Source organism: Falco biarmicus, chromosome 1 (genome assembly GCF_023638135.1).
Source record: "Falco biarmicus isolate bFalBia1 chromosome 1, bFalBia1.pri, whole genome shotgun sequence".
NCBI lineage: Eukaryota > Metazoa > Chordata > Aves > Falconiformes > Falconidae > Falco > Falco biarmicus.
The window spans coordinates 47311480-47331964 of NC_079288.1; the positions used below are offsets into that span (position 1 = coordinate 47311480).

Sequence of the window (20485 nt, forward strand, 5' to 3'; positions counted from 1 at the left end):
AATAAAATGCTTTTGCATCCAAAAAGCTCCGAGGTCAATCAACACAGACAATTCTGCTGTTAAGTCTTACACCTTTCTAATATTTCTCCCAAACCAAAGCTTTTATTCTCAAAATTACAAAAACAAACACAATAGTATTGTTTTAGTGAAACATTACAGTCAAGAAGGTGCAAGTTTAAAACCTCTCAAAAAAACTGTACTTCAAAGGTTTAAAAAACTTAATTCAAAGAAGTCTCAAAATCAGGTTGAACAATAACACAGAAATTTGGAACTGGCTGCTGGCCAACAGACTGTAACATTGATCATTGACACTATTAAGAAATCTTGATTCAGTGTCTGCTCATACAGAGCCAACTGCCAAGTCCTTGAATGTTTTTGGTTTAATGATACACATTGCCTAAGAAACTCCCCACAGAAATTGTATCCACCACACGAATTCAGGTTCCTGATTTACTGCAGTGCAGAACTGGCAGTATCTCAACACTACTTTAGCAACTGCCCAACTACCAGAAATTACAAGACACCTTTAGGAACACTTTAAGGAGAAAAAGAAGAAAAAAAAAACCAGAAACAAAAACACAACACCAACACACCAACACACAGACCAGCCCTGCTGCAGCAGTTCTTTACATTATTAAATATACTGCTGTACAGAAACCTATGGATGCTTCAGCAGAATGAATATATATTGCCTGCAGAGGTCTGCCTGAAAATTTGGATACCAATCCAGACAGATCATAGAATCATTTAGGTCAGAAAAAAAACTTTAAATTCAAGTTCAACCATTAACCTAACACTCCCAAGTCCACCACTAAACCACATCCCTAAGTGTCACACCTACACATCTTTTAAATACCTCCAAGGATGGTGACTCAACCACCTCCCTGGGCAGCCTCTTCCAATGCTTCACCACCCTTTCAGTGAAGAAAATCTTCCTAATATACAATCTACATCTCCTCTGGCACAACCTGAGGCTGTTTCCTCTTGTCCTATCTATCGCTTGTTACCTGGAAGAAGAGACTGACACCCACCTTGCTACAACCTTATTTCAGGGAGCTGTAAGAGTAAAATAAGGTCTCCCCTCCAGCCTCCTTTCCTTCAGGCTCACGAACCCCAGTTCCCTCAGCCATTTCTCATCAGATTTGTGCTCCAGACCCCCCACCAGCCTCGCTGCCCGTCCCTGGACACGCTCCAGCACCTCCCTGTCCCTCTTGCAGCGAGGGGCCCAAACCTGAACTCGGTACCTGAGGTGCGGCCTCACCAGTGCCGAGCGCAGGGGGACAGTCACTGCCCTTGCCCCGCTGGCCACACCGTTTCAGCCACCAGCCAGGACGCTGCCGGCCTTCCTGGCCACCTGGGCACCCTGCTGGCTCCTGCCCAGCCGGCTGCCAGCCAGCACCCCCAGGCCCTTTCCCCCCAGGCCCGGCCCAGCCGCTCTCCCCCAGCCTGGAGCGCTGCGGGGGGTTGCTGTGACCCAAGGGCAGGGCCCGGCACTCAGCCTGGTGGAACCTCATACAGTGGCCTCGGCCCATCGGTGCAGCCTGCCCAGACCCTCTGCAGAGCCTCCTGCCCTCAGGCTGACCAACACTCCCGCCCAGCTGGGGGCCATCTGCAAACTGGCTGAGGGTGCGCTCCATCCCCTCAGCCAGGCCCTCCATAAAGACACTGAACGGGCCCCAGCACGGAGCCCTGGGGACACCGCGTGTGACCGGCTGCTGACTGGATTTAACAGTACACCCACCCAAGCCATGAGCAGCCAGTTTGTCCAGGAGAACGCTGTGGGAAACTGTGTCAAAGGCTTTACTAAAGGCTACATCCACAGCCTTCCCCTCATCCACTGAGCAGGTCACCTTGTTTTAAAAGGAGACGAGGTTCATCAAGCAGGACCTGCCTTTCATAAACCCAGACTGGCTGGGCCTGATCCCCTGGCTGTCCTGCACATGCTGCATGAAGGCACTCATAACCTGCTCCATAACCTTCCCCGGCACCGAGGTCAGGCTGACAGGTCCGTTCCCCAGATCCTCCTTCCACCCTTCTTGCAGATGGGCATCACATTTGCTAACCCTCAGTCTTCTGGGACCTCCCCAATTAGCCAGGACTGATAAATGACGGGAAGTGGCCGGTCAGCACTTCTGCCAGCTCCCTCAGTACCCTTCCATGGATCCCATCTGGCCGCGTGGACTTGTGTGTGTAAGTGGTGTAGTAGGTTGCTGCCCATGCCCCCCTTGGATTATGGAGGCTTCATGCTGCTCCCTGTCCCTGTTGTCCAGCTCAGGGGGCTGGGTACCCAGAGAACAACTGGTCTTACTGTTGAGGACTGAGGCAAAGAAAGCATTGAGTACCTCAGCCTTCTCCTCATCCTTTGTCACTGTTCCCCCTCGCATCCAAGCAGGGATGCAGATTCTCCTTAGCTCTCCTTTTGTTGCTAATGCATTTATAGAAATGTTTTTTATTGTCTTTTATGGCAGTAATCGGATTAAGTTGTAGCTGGGCTTTGGCCATTCTAATTTTCTCCCCGCATAACCTCCCGACATCCTTGTAGTCCTCCTGAGTTGCCTGCCCCTTCTTCCAAAGGTGGTAAACGCTCCTTTTTTTCCTGAGTTCCAGACAAAGCTCTCTGCTCATCCAGGCCGTTCTTTTGCCCCACTGGCTCATCTTTCGGCACACGGGGATGGCCTGGTCCTGTGCCTTTACAATTTCCTTTTTGAAGAATACGCAGCTTCCCTGGATCCCCTGGCCTTCAGGACTGCCTCCCAAGGGATTGCATCAAACAGGCTCTTAAACAGGCCAAAGTCCTCAAGAAGTCCAAGGTAGCAGTTCTGCTGATCGCCCTCATTACTTCTCTGAGAACTGAAATCTCTGATCATTTCATGGTTGCTGTGCCCAAGACAGCCTCCAACCGTCACATCCTCTGTTCACAAACAGCAGGTCCAGTGGGGCACCATCCCTAGTTGGCTCACCCACCAGCTGTGTCAGGAAATTATCTTCCACATACTCCAGGAACCTCCTAGACCCTTTCCTCTCTGCTGTGTTGTATTTCCAGATGCTTCAAACAGACATATTCTGGGTTGACCGTGTATTCAAAGCATTTTAAATAATTTTCAAAGTGTCTCATTTTATGACAGAGGAAGAAATGTTTTATAGGGCCTCTCTGAAGTCAGGAAGAACATTCAGTAAACAAGGACAGTAAATGCAAAAATGTGGCCCAAGCCTCCACAAACAGGTGCAAAACCTAGAAATTCTGGTTAAAAGTATTAAAGACTACAAAATAATAATTTTACTGATAGCTTGGAATATGACTAGTGGAAACATCAGCTTCACCCTCATACAGTTCTCTAGAAAACACTACTATCTGTAGTGTTTTAGGGTTTAAGTTTTATATCTATAAGATATAAACATATATAGCTATAGATTGCATATATCATATCTATATTGTAAAACTTGTTTTTATGATACCACCAACACAAAACCTCTTGAACACGTACAGAACATAAAAGCACTCCACAACACAAATGTATGCATCACAAGACAAACTTCAGTGAGGTGGTCTCAGCAGAGCTGTTCTGTTTAAAAATCATGCACCCATAGCTAAAAGGAGCAGCTTTTAACTCATTTTTGTCACACATCATTGCACAATTAAGTCAGGCTATGCAGAAATGTACAGCAACTTTGGCATCACTTTTTGTGGTTTTGAATGTACTGCTTCTGTCCCCCTCAGGGTCTTCAGGGCAATATGCTACTGTGAAAGAACCATGAATTCGTTAAATGTCACTTTTATTGTAGGACTTAAAGTTTGACTCTCAGATTCCCAGAGTTAAAGACTACTCATAGATTTATTTCTCACCTGTCCTTGTGCAGAAAACTGTGCGTTAATTACATGGACCTACAGCTGCAAATAAAACGACCGCTTAGCCATTTAGCTTAGACACACTCAGAGGCTTTACAAGCTACCTCCCAAATCCCTACTTGACTTTTCGTGTAATGCATGGTAGCTGGACCGATGACAGCACTGCTCCCTGAGAAAAGCATCCTCCTGAGGAGGCTCTGCAAGTTCCCTGCCAGCTGCCACCCCAAGCCCATAACCCCAGGGCCTTTGTGCAAAACTCCTAACGTAACCTGAACCAAAGCTATGGAAAACCAACGGCTTCCAGCATTTTTCAGACATTCTGCTCTACCTTATGAAAGGCACTAACATTTTCATCTAGTAAAACCATAAGCATTTGAGTTGCAACCAACAAGTGGCGCTCCTTTATTTCTTTTCCAGATTTCATTCATTTCAGGCCCTGACTGCTAGGCCAAGGCAGGCTCCGGGGAAGGCTGCACGCTAGCCCAAAACAAGTGGGTCAGGGTCTTGGGATTTGCCATGGTGCTGTAACTCAGAAAACATGGCTGAGACTGGACGATGATATTACACCTACCTGACCTGAGAATTTAGTTCTGAACATGGAAATATCCAAAAAGACCAGTTGAAATTATGCATCTTTACCCTTTTTTCAGTCTTCTCCACTTCTCATGCCTTACTCTCTTTCATCCACCCCACTCCCCCACGTAAGCACTACAGTCTTAACACAAGTGGAGTTTTTCATCCCACATTGTATGACAAGCAGGGAATGAGGAAAAAAACCAAGAAAAATGTAATTGTACAAATACGACTATTTGTTACTCATCCTGCCTACCATAGCCAGTAATTTAGAAACTAAAAAAATTACTAATTCTCATTTCAGCTGTGGACATTCTCTGCAGTAATAACTCAGTTTTCCACATACATTTTTTCTCTCCAATCTCCAGTTTATATGTAGACCCACTTTTTTTTTTCCACAATACAGTCCTCTAAAAGCACTGAGTTTCATTAAAGCCCAGAAGGCTGTAAAACTGAATGACGTAAAAGCACACAAACTTGTTGACATTAGACAAGAGCTTTTTCCAGACATAGACATTAACACTACAATTCAGTTCAAGATGTCCAAGAGATAACTACTGTTCTTTAAACACTTGTCCTTTTTTAAGAATCAACACTATCAAACCCAGCAGCATACTACTAAAGTGCTACAGACTAAGAAATCTGTTACTGACGAGAGCTTAAGCTCAAAATACATGTTTTGCAGTCTTCTCTAATAGGGACATATGGGTGGTACAAGCATATATCCTATCAGGCTTTCATGCAAAGTTCTCTAAAAAACTAAAACACACTTTACAATAACATGGGTTGGGGCTTCCTTTGTTGGTTTTTTTTGGTTGGTTGGTTGGTTGTTTTTTTTTTTAATTACAAGCAGCAGCTAAGTTAGTTCCAGGTTCCATTACTCAGAAACCAAAGTGAATATGGTCACAAAAACATGTTGTGCACAGCAATTCAGAAACACATGAGATTTTATTATCAAATAACTTTGGACAGCAGGTCATCAAAACTTAAAATATTTTCTATTTTAAATAAAATCCACTATCTTTACAGAAGAAAATAAGACTTCCTTAGAGAAAGAGTAAGCCAAACACCACTGACGCATACAGCCAGAAATATCAAACAGCACGGCTTAAAGCCACATACAACCCCTGTATAACTGATGAGGGAAAAAAGGGGTGCTTCTTTTATTAGGGATATATTCATCTGCTTATATGCAAAATATTCATTGCCAAGGATTCCTCTCTGTCATCAAGCAAACATTTACATTTTGATTTGAAAAATGCTGTTCAACTTTGTCAAGAGGTATACACACCCTCTACAAATCTGCTAGAACTCTGGTTTACAAAGAAAATGTTAACTTACTGTTGGAAACTGCCAGAATTACTATTATACAGATATGAAAAAATAACTTTTTTTCTTTGACCTACAGATAAAATATATATCAAGTGATCAAACTAAATATTTTTAAAAAAATTTTTTATGGGATCTTTAAATAGATTTGAATAAAGGTAGCAGGTAGAAAAGAAGAAGAAAAAAAGAACAAGCTAAAAAACCCACAGATACGTGTGTCAAGTAAACCTCAGTTCAGAAATTTTGCCTTGCAGGTTTTAAGCTCCTGTATCATTAACTTCCCATCAAATGAAAGTAATAGGATGACTGGCAAATGAAGAATAACTCAAGCTGAACTGCCAGTTTTAATAACCCAGTTTCCATTTAAACAGCAAAATGGCCGTAGGGTTTGAGAATTTGTCACTACCATGTACACCCGCTGATAGTAAAGTAAATGCAGATGAGATGAGCTAATTTTAAACAACGTGCTCCATTTTATCCCTGTAGTCATAAAAGTATCTATACAGATACTACAAAAGTTACCAACTTTTTTTAAAAAAGTGGATAAAAAATAGTTCCTGTGTTTCTGCAGAATACGGATAGTTATTTTCAGCATTACAAACATGCAATCCAGATTCACCTTTTTACAAGTACAGCTGGCAACACATACATAAAACAAAATTTTCACAATGAAGAAGTTTTGATAAATATAGCAACCGTATTAGCTTTCACGTTGGCATTTAGGAATAAAGATTTAGCTTATCCACACTGAGACATTAAGTTCTGCCTCAGGGAGCTCACACACACAGGTCAATTAACAGCTCCAACAGTTGCAGCTATTTTAATAGATTTTTCTAACGAACACAAAAGCTTAGCACCCAATTTAAGATTTCAATGCAAGTCACACAATTGCGGGAGTGTGTGTGGGGGGAAATAATAAGAACTGTAACTTAAGCATTCAAATTTAATGCTTTTTTAAACATCCACCTTCATAACCAAAATAAGAGCTTCAAGTGATAAATTCTGCCATATTCAATAAAAAGTGACCAGGTTTTATGGTCCAAGCTCATTTCCTATAGCTTATAACTGTGTGGATTGATTCTAACCTGGCTATCATATTGCTTATCATCTGTAGTACTCAAAGAATATTTCCACACATGTACATTGTGTAATTGGAATCCTGTTTTTTAGAAGGATATGTCTTAGGTAGATATGCTGAATTTGTGAAACAAAAAAAAAGGATTACTTCAAGTTCATTATCCCAAAAATAGAACACTGAAGTTAGACTGCAGGTTTCATGGGCTTTTCCTACCAAGTAGCTCTCAAATTGTTCAGTAAAATAAAACGTAAATCTACAACTCTGAGTAAGAGGACATACATTCCTGGCTTCCAAATACTGAATTTTAACTATTATGTTTTAAATAAAAAAACATTAAATGTTAACTTTCAGGTTTAGCCCATTAAGCATTAAAACAGAGATGTGAAATTCTAAAGCAAGCACATTTTGCTTTATCTATACCCAGAAAGTGCCAAACTGCCCATTAAATCTACTGAATAAAACATGGGGCGGGGGGAAAATGTCAAGAAGCAAGTAAATAGGAATGACAGGCAAACAACTAAAGGGAAGATGAAGTCACATGAAAGGAGTGACAAAGGAAATCAGTGCAAAAGAATTGCAAAAAGCATTTCTAGTTAACCCAGATTTCACAGCGTTCTCTTTGCGCACTTTATTTTCTCAGGCACATATTTCCTAGTAACTTTTGCCTGCCTTGTGTACACACATAACTAGCAGCCTTGATTCATTCAGCATATAATTCAAATTTAAACCAACAGTTAGAATGAGCCAAGATACTGGGTCTAAACAAAAACTCTAGTACAAATAATGGACACAAACCAACTGCCTAGAAAAGAACAAATCACCAGCACAATGGTCACTAGCAAATCAGTCTGTAAAATTAATAAATATTATGTTGGCATAATTAAAATTATCTATGCACCTATACAGTGTGTCCTTGTGCATTTCCCATACATAACTGATTACTGGGTTTCATTAGACATTAATTTTGCTGAATGGTCAAGGCTTAGCATTACAGTTTTCAAACATATATTCCTCCTGGTGGTCAATACAGGAAAAATTGCACATGTATAAAAGAAGGCATACAAGTGAATTCTTTGAGTGCTTAAATGTTAAAATAATACCAGACAACCCAGAAAAATATGCATTCAGAGTCTGGTTTAGGGGCATTAAGTGAAAATCTGATAAACTTTTTGTTTCGACAAGTTTCTTGCATAAATACAGCAATTGCAGTCCTCAGATCTCTACTGTAAATCTGAGCTGACATTAGATCACATCCCTGCTAATTATAAGCCGTGTTAGATATGTCGATTTGGCACCTCTGACATGAAAACCTAGTTGCTACTACTTTGAAAAAATTGGAGGGAGACTAAATGACAATTTACTCTAATGAGGATACATCGCACATCTCCTAATTGTATGTAATCTCATTGGTTACAAGAATTAATGCACACACGTCACCAAGCAAGTATCGCTGTTAGCTCCCTCCCTGGCACCAGCAAATTTCTCCAACTTTGAAGCTGAAAATGATGTAGCTCATATATGTTTACAGACTGTGCGCTGTGCAAGGGAGTTGGCATTAAACACTGTCCTTAACACACTTTAAAATGAATTAATTCTTTGAACACCATACAAAAGGAAGCAGAGATACTTACTAGTACAGAACTTCATTTGCTTCATGCCTTTCATATCTAACAGTTTCGCACATCAGTCTGAAAGAGAAGGAAAGAAGTAATTTTTAATTATGATTCCTATCCGTTGCACAAAGACTTCACATTCTAAAGTTAGGCAGCATTTTCACACTTGCCTCCAGCACTTGCAGAAACTAACCATCAATTTAAAGCTAAGTTGGTTTTTAATTTAAGAGAACAAATTGATAAATCTAAGCGTTAAAGTTCTTAGTTCATCCAAGATCAGATTTGATTTAGAACACTAGATGTAATTGCTCCCATAAAAAAAAAAAGTTCTATAAAATGGGTAAAATGATACTGATCTCATTCTATTGAGTGATCTGATAAAAGTAAGTTGCTTTATAAGGAAACAATTCAGAATTTTAGAAATGATGGAAATGTATGATATGTAATACTAATCAGAGATACTATGATGTAAAAACTGCTCCCATTTTCAAGTCAGGCCAAACAGACAAAATAAGAAATTATGTTGCATGGTAAATCGATGCTCCTCATTTTGCTAAAATTCAGCAACTTAAAAATCACCATAAGATTTTAATGCTGAAATCTCAGAGGGCTCAAAGTGGAGAGAATTTCCTGCAGGAAAGTCCTCTGTCTAAAGGGGAGGATTAAAGTACTTTCACATTCACTGTCTGCCTGACAAATGTGGCATAACGGAGAGTAACTGTAACAGAATTTACAACATATTAGGAAATGCAATGTCAACTTGATTAAAAAAAAATCAACATGCCATTTCTGTTTATTGTTTTAAGGAAATGGACCCTGTAAATTACTGGGGGGGTGGGAAGGACACAAACTCCAATGCCTCCCTTGGCCTTTCTATGGCTGTAAAAAAGATTGCAAACACCAAGGCTATTTGACAGACAGTCAGACAGATATTTGCCTAAGAGGCTCATGTGAACATTCAAATAAGGAGCTATATTTAAATTTGGGAAAGAAGTTTTCATTCTTCGCAGGATCAATCACCAGAACCGCAGTGCACCAACGACTGGCTGCCTGCAATGACATCCTAAGCGGACAAAAGCTCTCAAGAATTGCTGCTCAAGAAAAGTCTCAGAAAAGTTGATCTGAGGCCTAGAAGAGCTGGTCTGGGTTTGACGTGACATCTAAAAGGCTTCTTATTGCCATTTCCCATGATTTCCTAGATCATGCCTTTCAATAGCCAACAGACTGCTACAAAAGTTACCTTAGCACTTATCTCTCTCAGGATTTACTTCTTAATTCAGCCCACTAAGAAATAATGCTTTTACTCCCCAAAAGCAGAAGGCTTATAGTGGTACCCTGATTATTCACAAATTGTTAGAAAATCAGATTTTAAGGGGGGGGGGAGGTGATTAACTTTTACTACCACAGCCCTTCCCCCAGTCTAGCGGTTTAGATCTACTCTTTGGACCATCTTTGAGAACTATTATTATAGGCAATATCTGTATTGTTTATAATTAAGCATTATGGATTGTATATCAACTTCATATAATGAAAAACCTTCTTGCTTCCTGGCACAGCAAAAAATGTTTAGAACCACAGAAGCTTCTCTTTTTCAGATACTGCTCCCCGCCATAAAATTGGGTCTTGCCAAAATCTTTTACAGACATCAAAAACCTACTGTCAGCTTCTACCTCCTGGGTCCTTATCTTCTCTTTCTGATCCTGTTTTGAGAGGGAGGGGGAGAGTGGACATGAGGTTACTAGTAAGAAGCTACCGGAAGAAATGTCATTGCTAGCAGTCAGATTTAAAAATTAAGATACTGCCCAAGGATAGTCTGCGACTTACTGGCCTGAAATGATGCTGGGCAACAGGCCATCTAAGAGTAGGAGTTATAAGAAACAGAATCACTTTAACAAGCAAGTTTTGTTTCCCTCTGAACTGGGAGCAAAGGAAGTACATTCTTGATAAAGTCACGCAAGTTCACTACTGGCACCATCTAAGTTTTAAAGCAATTTGGTCCCATTATTAGGACAGTAACAGGGGAGAAAATACCTCTTACAGAAGGTAGCCAAGTGTTCCAATTCTTGTGTTAAACTGGAACAGTTAGAAATTACAGTGACCAAGTAGTACAAACTAGATTACTTCCTCAACTATTTGAAAAATTGAATTAGGTCTGGTCAATACTGGTGTCTAGTTTTTGCTCAAACAATGACCTTAGTCTGCTTCCTAAAGAAACGTAATAAATTCAAGATGAGATCATCAGCAAGCCACAAGGTAAGTTATTCACTATTAAATGCTATATTTAATAAGCTAGTTTTATAACACATCTCGGAGGTTTCTGTGGCATCCCAGGGCCACAAGAAATGTTGTATCCTAAAGGATACTATAAAAGCCTTCTGTCCCACATCTGCCAAGCGCCCAGCCTTTCCCATGTATGGTTCTGTAAACAGAAGCTCTCTTCTAGGAATTCATGCGCTGGGAGAGCAAGTTCCACACATTCCTCAGCAAGAACCTCATTCTGCACAGGAAGCCAAGAAGCACACATCAACATACCACAGCACCATGTGTGCACACTTTGATCTTTGTAAATAAGTTAACACCAGTTCAGCCCCAGCTATGCAAAACTTGATGTGCTAAAAGTCTTGCATATAATCACATAACACAAAATACTTTAACTGAATGTGATCGTGGCCTCCTTCCAAAGCAAAAGTAATTACAGAGACTCCTTTGAAGTCCACATTCAACATTGCAAAAAGTGTCTTGAGCACTTTGGGAGAAACAAAACCCCGCCTTTTATTTTCTCCAAATTACAGAATATTGGCTTGGGAATGCAGACTCTGAGAGAAGGATGAAGCAAGAGGCCAGAAATTAGAACCTAAGCCAGCATCAACCAAGTCAAAGTTACTTCAGCATTTTCAGATGTGGCAAATGTTGGCAAACCCCAGGATGCAATAGAACAGTAATTCACCCTCCCTCGCCACAGAGCGTACAGAAGAAGTGCTGGCCACCCCCTGCACCTGCCAGCCCCACACCGATGTCCAAACACCCTTAGAATCCTCCGCTGTAAGATGTTTATGCGAGGACAACTGAAACAACTACCTAAAAATCAAACACACACAAGTCTTTACAAAAAATAGGAAGTTCATCTGGAAGTTTTTACTTGAATTTGTTCACTTCATGAAGCATTTTAATTAAAAAAATACGTGGTTGACATTTATTAGTAATTTTTTACGAAGTATCATTTGCATGTGTAGTAATAATTTGTCTAAAACTTCCACACAAAAGCAAGCACAAACTGAAACAGAAGCTAAATAACAGACTATGCTCTCATGATTATCATATTACATAAGTGATTTAGACTTTAATTCAGGACTGGAACATGTACTCTGCATGCAAAGCATTTACTACTAGCCTGAAAGTTTGAAAAGAAAACACACACATCCACAATAGAAATCAGAAGGAACAAATAGGGATACATACACAAGGGGTAAGTGTCAGGACAGTAACAAAGGGAAGAAATGGCTGCAGTGACAGCCAGCTTTTCGGTTTGAGGTATTGTACTTAAGAGTAGCGCACAGTTACCAAACCTACTGTTTCTTTGCTTTGTTAGTGCGTTAACAAATATATAGTTTTAATGATAAGAATCATACCTTAGCTGATGCTCTCTGAGATTAGACAAAGCTTCCATTCCATGTAAATAGGAATACACAATCTCCAAATCCTACAAACAAAGGAAAATGTTATTAGGATTCTCGATTTGGACCAAGCTGTTAAAATACTGTTTTTGCAAAACATCCAGAGCTTTGCTAATAGGGAAGGCAGGAACATTTGAAATAACACATTTACAAGAGGTTAAAGGCAAGTTGCAGGAATACCTTCGATTATATGTTGGAACCTGACATAGGGAAGAATGATGGTATGTCCACATCAAAAAAACCCACAGACACAGAAACCTTTCTGCTTTTGCTGTCATTACTCATTTCCAGGAAACAAGCCTGCTTCAGAACTCCAGTGAGATAACTTGCAACTACCGCTGTCCCGCTTCCCAATGCCAACGTATCCAAAACTCTTCATTTATTTCATAAAGCAAGCTCATGGACACTGGTCTTTTCATGTTCAGCGGAAAGGAAAAGGTACAAAACAGTCTAACAAAATACCCCATTGTGCATAAACATTTATGAAATTCTATCTTCAAATGGAAGGTAAAACACAAGCGTAAATCAGAAAAAAAGTCATAAATATAATCCTAGTTACATGGTGAAGTGTTACATTCAACCACGTGGACCTCCAATATCCAGGTCACAAAACAACATTAATAAAGATATGAAAACAACATCCAAGACTAAAACTTCCTAACATGCAACTATGGAAACCACTAATGTCAGTCTAGAGGCTTTGCTAACGTTATACTTAAAAATCACTACAGCACTTAGGAAAAAAAATTCAGTGCAGTCCACAACTTCTAGGGTGATTTAACTTTGATTCACTGATTTGATGCTGTTTCATCATCCATTTTTTCAAACATGCTAGTTAAGAGACAAAAAAAATCAGAGCAGTGCCTTGCAACCACTACCTGAGGCTGACAAAGTTGAGCATAAATTACCAGTCTCATAACTTAAGAAGATGTTTTCAAGTAACAGAACATATCAAAGCTATGAATTTATGAAAGATTTGGTCACTGCGAAAAATCTGTGTATTTAAAATTGACCACGGAGTACAGAAATACTTCAGTGTTCAGACACAATGAAGGAATACTAGATGTGGTATTTGGGCAAAGACATTAGGACTGAAGCTGCACAGAGAACTTGAATTCAAGTAAGAAAAATAAAATATAGTTAAAGACATTGTGTAGAAGTGTTACTGTACTTGTTTAAACCATGGCATAGATCAGAAAAGATACCAGGATTTACACTCAATGTTTAAGACAAAATAGATGTCTTTCATTCAGCACCAAAACAAATCTCTTTTTCTCACACTGAAAAAAGTAAATATTCAGTTTGAAAAAGTAGAAGAAATGCACGAAGCCAAAATGCTGCAACGTCACTTCTATTCTGGTCCTTCTGTTCCCTTGCCCTCCAGAGGCTCTGGCCCTCCTGTGGGGAGGGGAGGATACATGAAGAAGAGAGGTAATTATGCGTGGTTTGGGATGGAGGGACCTTACACATAGAAGGCTTTGAAGAGAGAGTACAATACTAGCTTGCCTTTTTTTTTTTTTTTTTTTTTTTTTTTTTTTTAATACTAACAAAAGCATATGAAAGGGCATGTCTGCTGCAGTCAGTGGCCTGCTCACTTGCCAAACAGGCGGGGGGTGAGCCAAGGCCCCCAGGAGCTCTGTGCTGGTGGCAGGGTATGACACAAGCCTGACAGTCCCGTGGCACCGCTGCCACTCATCCTGGCCTGCCAGACTCCGCAACACGAGCCAGTGGCTGCCGTGGGAAGCTGGGAGTGGACCACTGAGAAGCAGATGCTCATAGCAGTGGATTACACAGAAATGAGCCTGACCAGAAGGTGCTACTGAAATTCATTGCCAGCAAGCCTGGCCAGCAGCAAGCAGAGGCAGAACAGCAGAGTAACCTTCCGCCACCAGCTCGCACTGAGATCTCTCTCAAGTGACACAGATTTTATCTGCAGTAAAGGATTCACAGCAATAAAGAATCATTAAGCATGCTGGCTTACAGGGATCCACAGATCTAAAAGTGTGTGGTAAAAGGGAACCATGGGCATTTGGTTTCCAAAACTGCTGGGTGACACAAACTAATGCCCAACCCTACAAGTATACAAAGTAGTAAAGAACACAGGTTATGTTCCCAGAGAAGTGCACCTGAAGTGACTCAAAGCAAGAGGAATGCATTAAATCACTGACAGGAGTCATTGTAACCAGTTTCACAAACAACAGACAGGGTAGTTTACTGAACACTTTAAAAAAAAAAAATAGCTCCTCTTCAAAACATAAGCATATGTGTCTAATATTTGCAAAGACAACATCCCATAGGTCCCCATACCAGGAACGGCAGATGGTAGAGGTCCTTCCTAAAAGAGACAAAAAATGAGATCTAAAAAGATCTGAAAAAGAGAGATCTAAAAAAGAGAAGGGGTAAGAAAAAAAACAAAACCTAAATAAATATTTACTTGTGCTTTCATCATGGCTGCTGGCTGCAGCAACACAGGGAAAAGAAAAGCTGAAGCCATCTCATTACAGAGAGAAATAAGGTGGGTTTGGGTTTTTATTTGCAAAAAAAAAGCAGCAAGAAAACAGAGCAGTGCTCTAGGCAGTGGAGTCCTATGGGTTTGGGGGTTTATTTGCAAAAAAACAAACAAACAAAAAAAAGCAGCAAGAAAACAGACCAGTGCTCCAGGCGGCAGGGTCCTATCAAAGCACAGTCACTGTAACCCTGAAGCCCATGTGCACCGGCCAGAACACGTGCTGCAGCCTGTTCTTTAAGCTGCACCTTTCTAGAAAGTGTCGAGCAGCAAACAGCTCCCTCTAGCACCAAAAGCTTGGCATGGAAACGTAACCACCACCATAAGCCTTTCAATTAAACCCTCCAGGATAGTGCAAGGTACAGAAAACTACAGTAGAGTCAAAAGAGATGAATTTATTTTCCTATATTGTCAGTAGGCGCTGCACAGTTCCAGTCAGTCTGCAGCATTAACAAGTAGGAAAGCTATTTGGGGATCAGAACACCAAGTTATTGTCATTAAGTCATCTCAGTTTTCCATTTCAGGAAAAACTATGTTTTGCTTGCTTAGCAAACATACTCATTATCAAACATAAATAGCTGCTTCAACTTCTTAATTAAAAGTGGATTAATGGAATGCAAGAGTCTCTCAGAAATATTTGTCCCAAGTATTGTAAAATCCTAAACAGATTCCAAATGCTCGAAACGATGGTTTAATAAAAGCCATTTCACACAATGCATCCACATAAACTTAGGCATGTAAGCGATGAAAGTTTTTCATTTTGATATTCTAGATGCTTGCCAAAAAGCTAGAATTTTACAATTCTCAGGAAAAGAACTTTGTCCTTCGAGGACATAGCCTGCGCGTGGGATTGATGCCAGCTGGCTAGCAAAACCTTAACGCGGCAGCTAAATTGAAGCCCCCCGTGACTGACACAAACGTTTCTGCTGGCTCCCATGGCCAGAAAGCTGCCCCTAAGGAAGCCACCGAAGGCGGAGCAGCGTGCAGGTGACAGTAGCAGGCTGCTGCCGATTTTTTGGTGGTGGGTTTTACGCCGCTCGTACTCCACAAGGTGGCAGGCTGAGCCAGCCAAACCGCAGGAAAAGGCCGCCCTGACACAGCTTCTCCCTTTATTTTTTTAAAAAAATAACTCTGTAACAGTTTATAAAACTCGAGAGGAACGAAGCTCATCATCACCGCTACAACTGGTTAAATTACCTGCTATAGGAAGGACTAATTAGATAAAAGCACGGAAGAACTTTCTGCTTTGTAGTTTTAGCCAACCAAAAGAATTGAGAAAAAAAATAATAGCAAAAGCAATGCAAAGGCTTAGCTGATCGTGCTGTAAGAGCCAAATTCTACTCAAAGATTGTAGCAACAGCTTAAGGAAACATCTCAATGGAAGCTCCAAACCCAAAAATTAAATGCAAAGCACAAATTAGTGCAGTTTTTAAAGCATGTTTTTATTTAAATGAAGGCTAAAAGACTGAAATCTAATCTGTGCTTAAATTTGTACTGCAGGCAAAGTTGTACGCTTGGGTCGCTGTGTGCGGAGCAGCCCAAAATTTGTTTAATTCAGTGTTATTTCTTAATTTGTTTCCACAGTGTCAGCTGGCTTCGTTTAAAGTTCTGACTGAACTATGAAACAAAACAGAGAGACTCGAGCTTTAGCACAGCTCAACGTCAATTAGATCTGTAGAAACCTGTCAGTCTGCAACCTTACCTCTGGTCTCCGTGCTAATAAAATTCTGCATACATTTATGCCCAAACATTTCTATCCATTTCATTTGTGCTTCAGACTTATTTAGTAATGCCAGTTACACAAACCAGACAAACCCAAACCAGAATGTTGGTCCCAAATTCATACTAGCTTAATGAAGAAATCTGTACTTTAGTAAAGTGATAGAAACATGGAAATGTGCTACTTTGGACTGAAAATGTTAAATCTCTCAAAAAAGCACAGACTTACACTGGTTTTGGCCCTGGTTTGCATTAAGGTATGAAACTGCAGGCCTAATTCAACTATTCGTCCTTGACACAGTTAAAAAGGAAAATGCAGAGCTGAGAAATTCACTGTTCTCAGCGAGATATTCACTAATTTCTGCAAAGTTGCAAATAAGTGGAGAGCAGCTTTCATCTTATAATAGTTTGGCTTATTTTAAATCAAAGGGTAAAAATAAAGTACAAGCTAATTCTTTAATTCACTGTCTTGGAGGATGAAAACAAGGAAAAGGACACCTAATATTCACCTTAGGCTCAAAAAGGTCTGCTGCTGAGTGTAGAACAGGTTTTGAAAGGCTGATCTTTGTTCAAATAACCATCTGTATCTCACATTCAGTCAACCGGCAGTAGCACCAGGCTCTGAGGGGGGGGTGGGGGGGGGTGGGGGGGGGGGTGCACCCGCTCCCCATCACACCTGGCAGCTCCAGACCCCATCCCAAGCCAGGTTTCGCTGTTGTGAAAATGGGAGGTCCCACCCTGTCCCTCCCCACCACGCTCCTGCCACCTCCCTGGCCCCAGGACAAACACCCACACATGGGGACCCAGCTTCAAGCCTCTCTGTTGGCAGCACGAGACCCACGAGGTCCAACGTCAGGGCCACAGAGGCAACAGCCCACGTGGTGGGGAGAAGGTAGGACCTCAGAGTCCTCCATGGCTTTAAATGTACCATGAAACTGCCAGCAGGAAGGGAGGTGTTTGTCATTTCTAGACAGTTGACTAAGCAGTTATTTTAGCTCGAAGCAGAACCTCCCTTTTCTTTTCAAGTATTTCAATGCTTTTTCCCCAAAATTGTGATATACTAACAAAAGCAACAATGCCAGGTTTTTCTTCCTAGTAAGGAATGAAGCCATGATCCAAATCCAGGTTGCTGAAGTCCTGTCTCTCTTTCCTTGTAGCTGCAGGACCCTGTATTTTTCCCTTTCCTTCTCACATCCAGCACCTGAAGTCACTTGACTCTCTGACACTCGGGCAGCTATACCAAGCATTTATATTTTCTTTTCTTCCCTCTAGCACTGATTTAGCACTTGCCTGTCGGGCTGCCTGTACTGGCTCACCGAGGCCAAAGCAGCACCAGCAGCACCAGAAGAGACAGACTGGACTATAGCAACATCAACCCAACCTGGCTCAAACAGAAATTTCCATGCCCACTGTCTGCTCCCGAGTAGGATCACAGCTGGTTCACAGGAACATGCCAGGCTCTCGCCAGCAGCTGCTGAGGAGACTGTGCCCGTTACCGCCTTCAGAGACAGCAACGTCTGAAGGAAAGGCAGGGCCAGCGGGGAGGGGGGAAGCTGTGTCAGCCATCCCAGCCAAACCTATCTCCAAAGGCAAGACCTCACCCTAAGGGTGAGCTCACATCTTGCAAATATCGAGCTGCCACAAAACGAGAGCAAAACCACAAAAACTGACTTACACAGTGAAAAAACAAAAAATCCAGTACTGCTGATACCACCCCCCTTGCCACGCACCCGTGAAGATGAAGCATTCACGTGCACCTCCAGCTTCCCACAGTGGAAAAAACCTAAACACAATCACAGCTGCTATGCAGGAGCATGCCCAGGTATGTATGCACTTATCAGTGAGCCATACCAAAACTAATTTGTTGAAGAGATTAAAATGAAGTATTTGTCATGTACTACAAATTTTTGACATTTTTTCTTGCATCAGGACCTTCATACTTGGGGTGGGGTCGGGGGGGCAGGTTGCCGCATGGGAAGACTGCCAGAATCCAACCTATTACACTACAATTTAAGTCATTCTTTTTAACTTCACTGTAAGCTATCACAGCACTTTTCCGCAAGCCATTTTTACTAGTGTACCTAGAGATCCGTGGCTTAAAAACACCTAAAGCCAAAGTTATAGGAAACAATTTATTGACGGGATGTTGAATTGGCAGATACCTAAATATTTCATTTACATCTCTGTAAGTGAAATTACACATGTCAAATGGCCCGAATTGGTACTTCTGTGAATGAAATCCCATGAGCCATATTTTAAAGATGAATATATATTCATGTAACTCAATTTTGTAAACTTACCTGGAACAACTGTTTCCTTTATATCAGCCTATTTTGAAGCATATAAAAAACTGTAACCTATCAAAGACTAATAAAAGTTCATTCCCAAATACAGAATAAGACTGCTAATTCTTAATACATTCTTTATTCTAAGCACAGCCTAAGGTGCAAAGCTTGGTCTATCGGTTTTGCATAATGATCAAATTACATTTCCTTTAGCCAAACTTGACATTTTTAATACTGAAGTCTGATTCTTCAAACAGAAAACCTACGGAATCAGGTGACACTACCCCTTTCAATGATCTCACAGCAGGGTTGAAGGCTTCCTGTTCATCAACCACATTTAGCAGGGTTTCAGATCCCATTTTGCCCTTCTCTCCTCCTGCGGGACTGCTGTTTTCCTACCAAGAGCAAACCAGACCTACCCAGTTCACCACCCAACCCAACACAGCGCTCCCCTTCCCAAGGGGCAGCACCATCAGCTCCCAGGGAAGCTGCAAGCCTGGAAACTCTGAATTCGTGACACAGATTCGAGGGCACTTGGCTCAGCAGAGTTGCTCTGGTAAGCATGACCCATCACACCGCACTGCCATTAGAATTGCTTCCTTTTCTTTTGCTTGGCACAGGAAAAAATGTTAAAAGGGGAGGGGTGAGAAGCAAGAATGGGTAGTAGTGCAGGCAGGTGGGGACCAAAGCTGGGTACATGGGTAGGAAGACAACTAATTGTAGTAGAGCAGCTTTGCTGTCCCCAGTTTGCCACCCACCAGACTAGTCCACCTTTCCACAAACTGGCTGTTCCAGACGATAGCTCGGCTTGCCTTAAACCCACAGCTTTCCAGGACAATGATGAGAATCTGAAACTGAGGAGTTTCTCAAAACAAATACCTTCTTACACTCCAAACAGGTGACTGGGATTTGAAGGGGACCTTTGAAAGTGAAGGATTGTTAGAGCCATCAAATGTCAAATTAGTTACCTGAACTTCAGCCAAACGTGTTAGTGGCCACTACAGTCCTGAAAAATTTTACCATCCTAATTAAACCTGTATGAATTTGTCTTGACTAGCATGCGTTACGTTTCAGGAAATTCATGACACAACCACTCCACAGCAATCGGGAATGACAGAGCCTGGGAGCCAGCCCTCACCAGAAGGGGCACTTACAGGCTACCAAGCCAACCCAATCCTTCACTTCCCTGGCCCCAGCCGGGCAGTGGGAAAGGAATATGGAAATTTTATTGATCTTGTTAAGACTTGTTGACACACAAAATTTGGTATTTTTAGCTCCACTGTGGGGAGGGTGGGGACATTTGTTCTGGGTTACGGGTTGAATTTTTAAACTGGATTAGAAACAGGAGGAACAGGCAATTTTAATCCAGAACTGAAGAACCCACAAATGAAGCTAATCAGAAACAACTCCAAAACCTTGTAAAGAAAAAAGAGAAATCCCATTTTCCTGGTTTGTCTTAACTGGGAGTTGTCCCAGTACAAAACGAAACTATGCTTCTCCAAAGACTTCAATTGCATTTACTGCCTCAAAGTCAGAGGCTGGAGAAACACAGCAGGATTACAGTAAAATAGTTGTGGAGAAACAAGATGTTTCAACGGGATACTTAAAACAACCTTCCTGTCTTACAAATATATTCTGTTTGTTTTGTGAATTATTTTCTTTTCAAATTAGCTCCCCTCAAAAGACAATTTCATTACATGTTTATTTTTGCATTTTAGATTTTTTTTCTAATGGGAAGTGGATTAAAAACCTCTACTTGCATGTAATGCCTCACAGATTTACATATAATAAGATAAACAGGTTTTGTTTTCAATCTTGCCAGCAGAACCTGCTCAAATGTACAAAAATGAGTTGGAAGGTT

At 41.2% G+C, this 20485-nt stretch overlaps 1 protein-coding gene across 7 annotated transcripts in view; it reads right to left on the minus strand.

Moving 5' to 3' along the window:
* Positions 1–20485, minus strand: part of RAPGEF2 (Rap guanine nucleotide exchange factor 2) — a 195216-nt gene that overhangs the window by 122028 nt on the left and 52703 nt on the right. For all 7 annotated transcript variants that reach the window (XM_056350378.1, XM_056350455.1, XM_056350061.1 and 4 more), the window contains exons 2-3: positions 12070–12140; positions 8459–8515 (exon numbers count right to left, since the gene is read on the minus strand). In XM_056350378.1, the coding sequence (XP_056206353.1) occupies positions 8459–8515; positions 12070–12140 (128 nt within the window). The remainder of the gene's footprint in view (positions 1–8458; positions 8516–12069; positions 12141–20485) is intronic.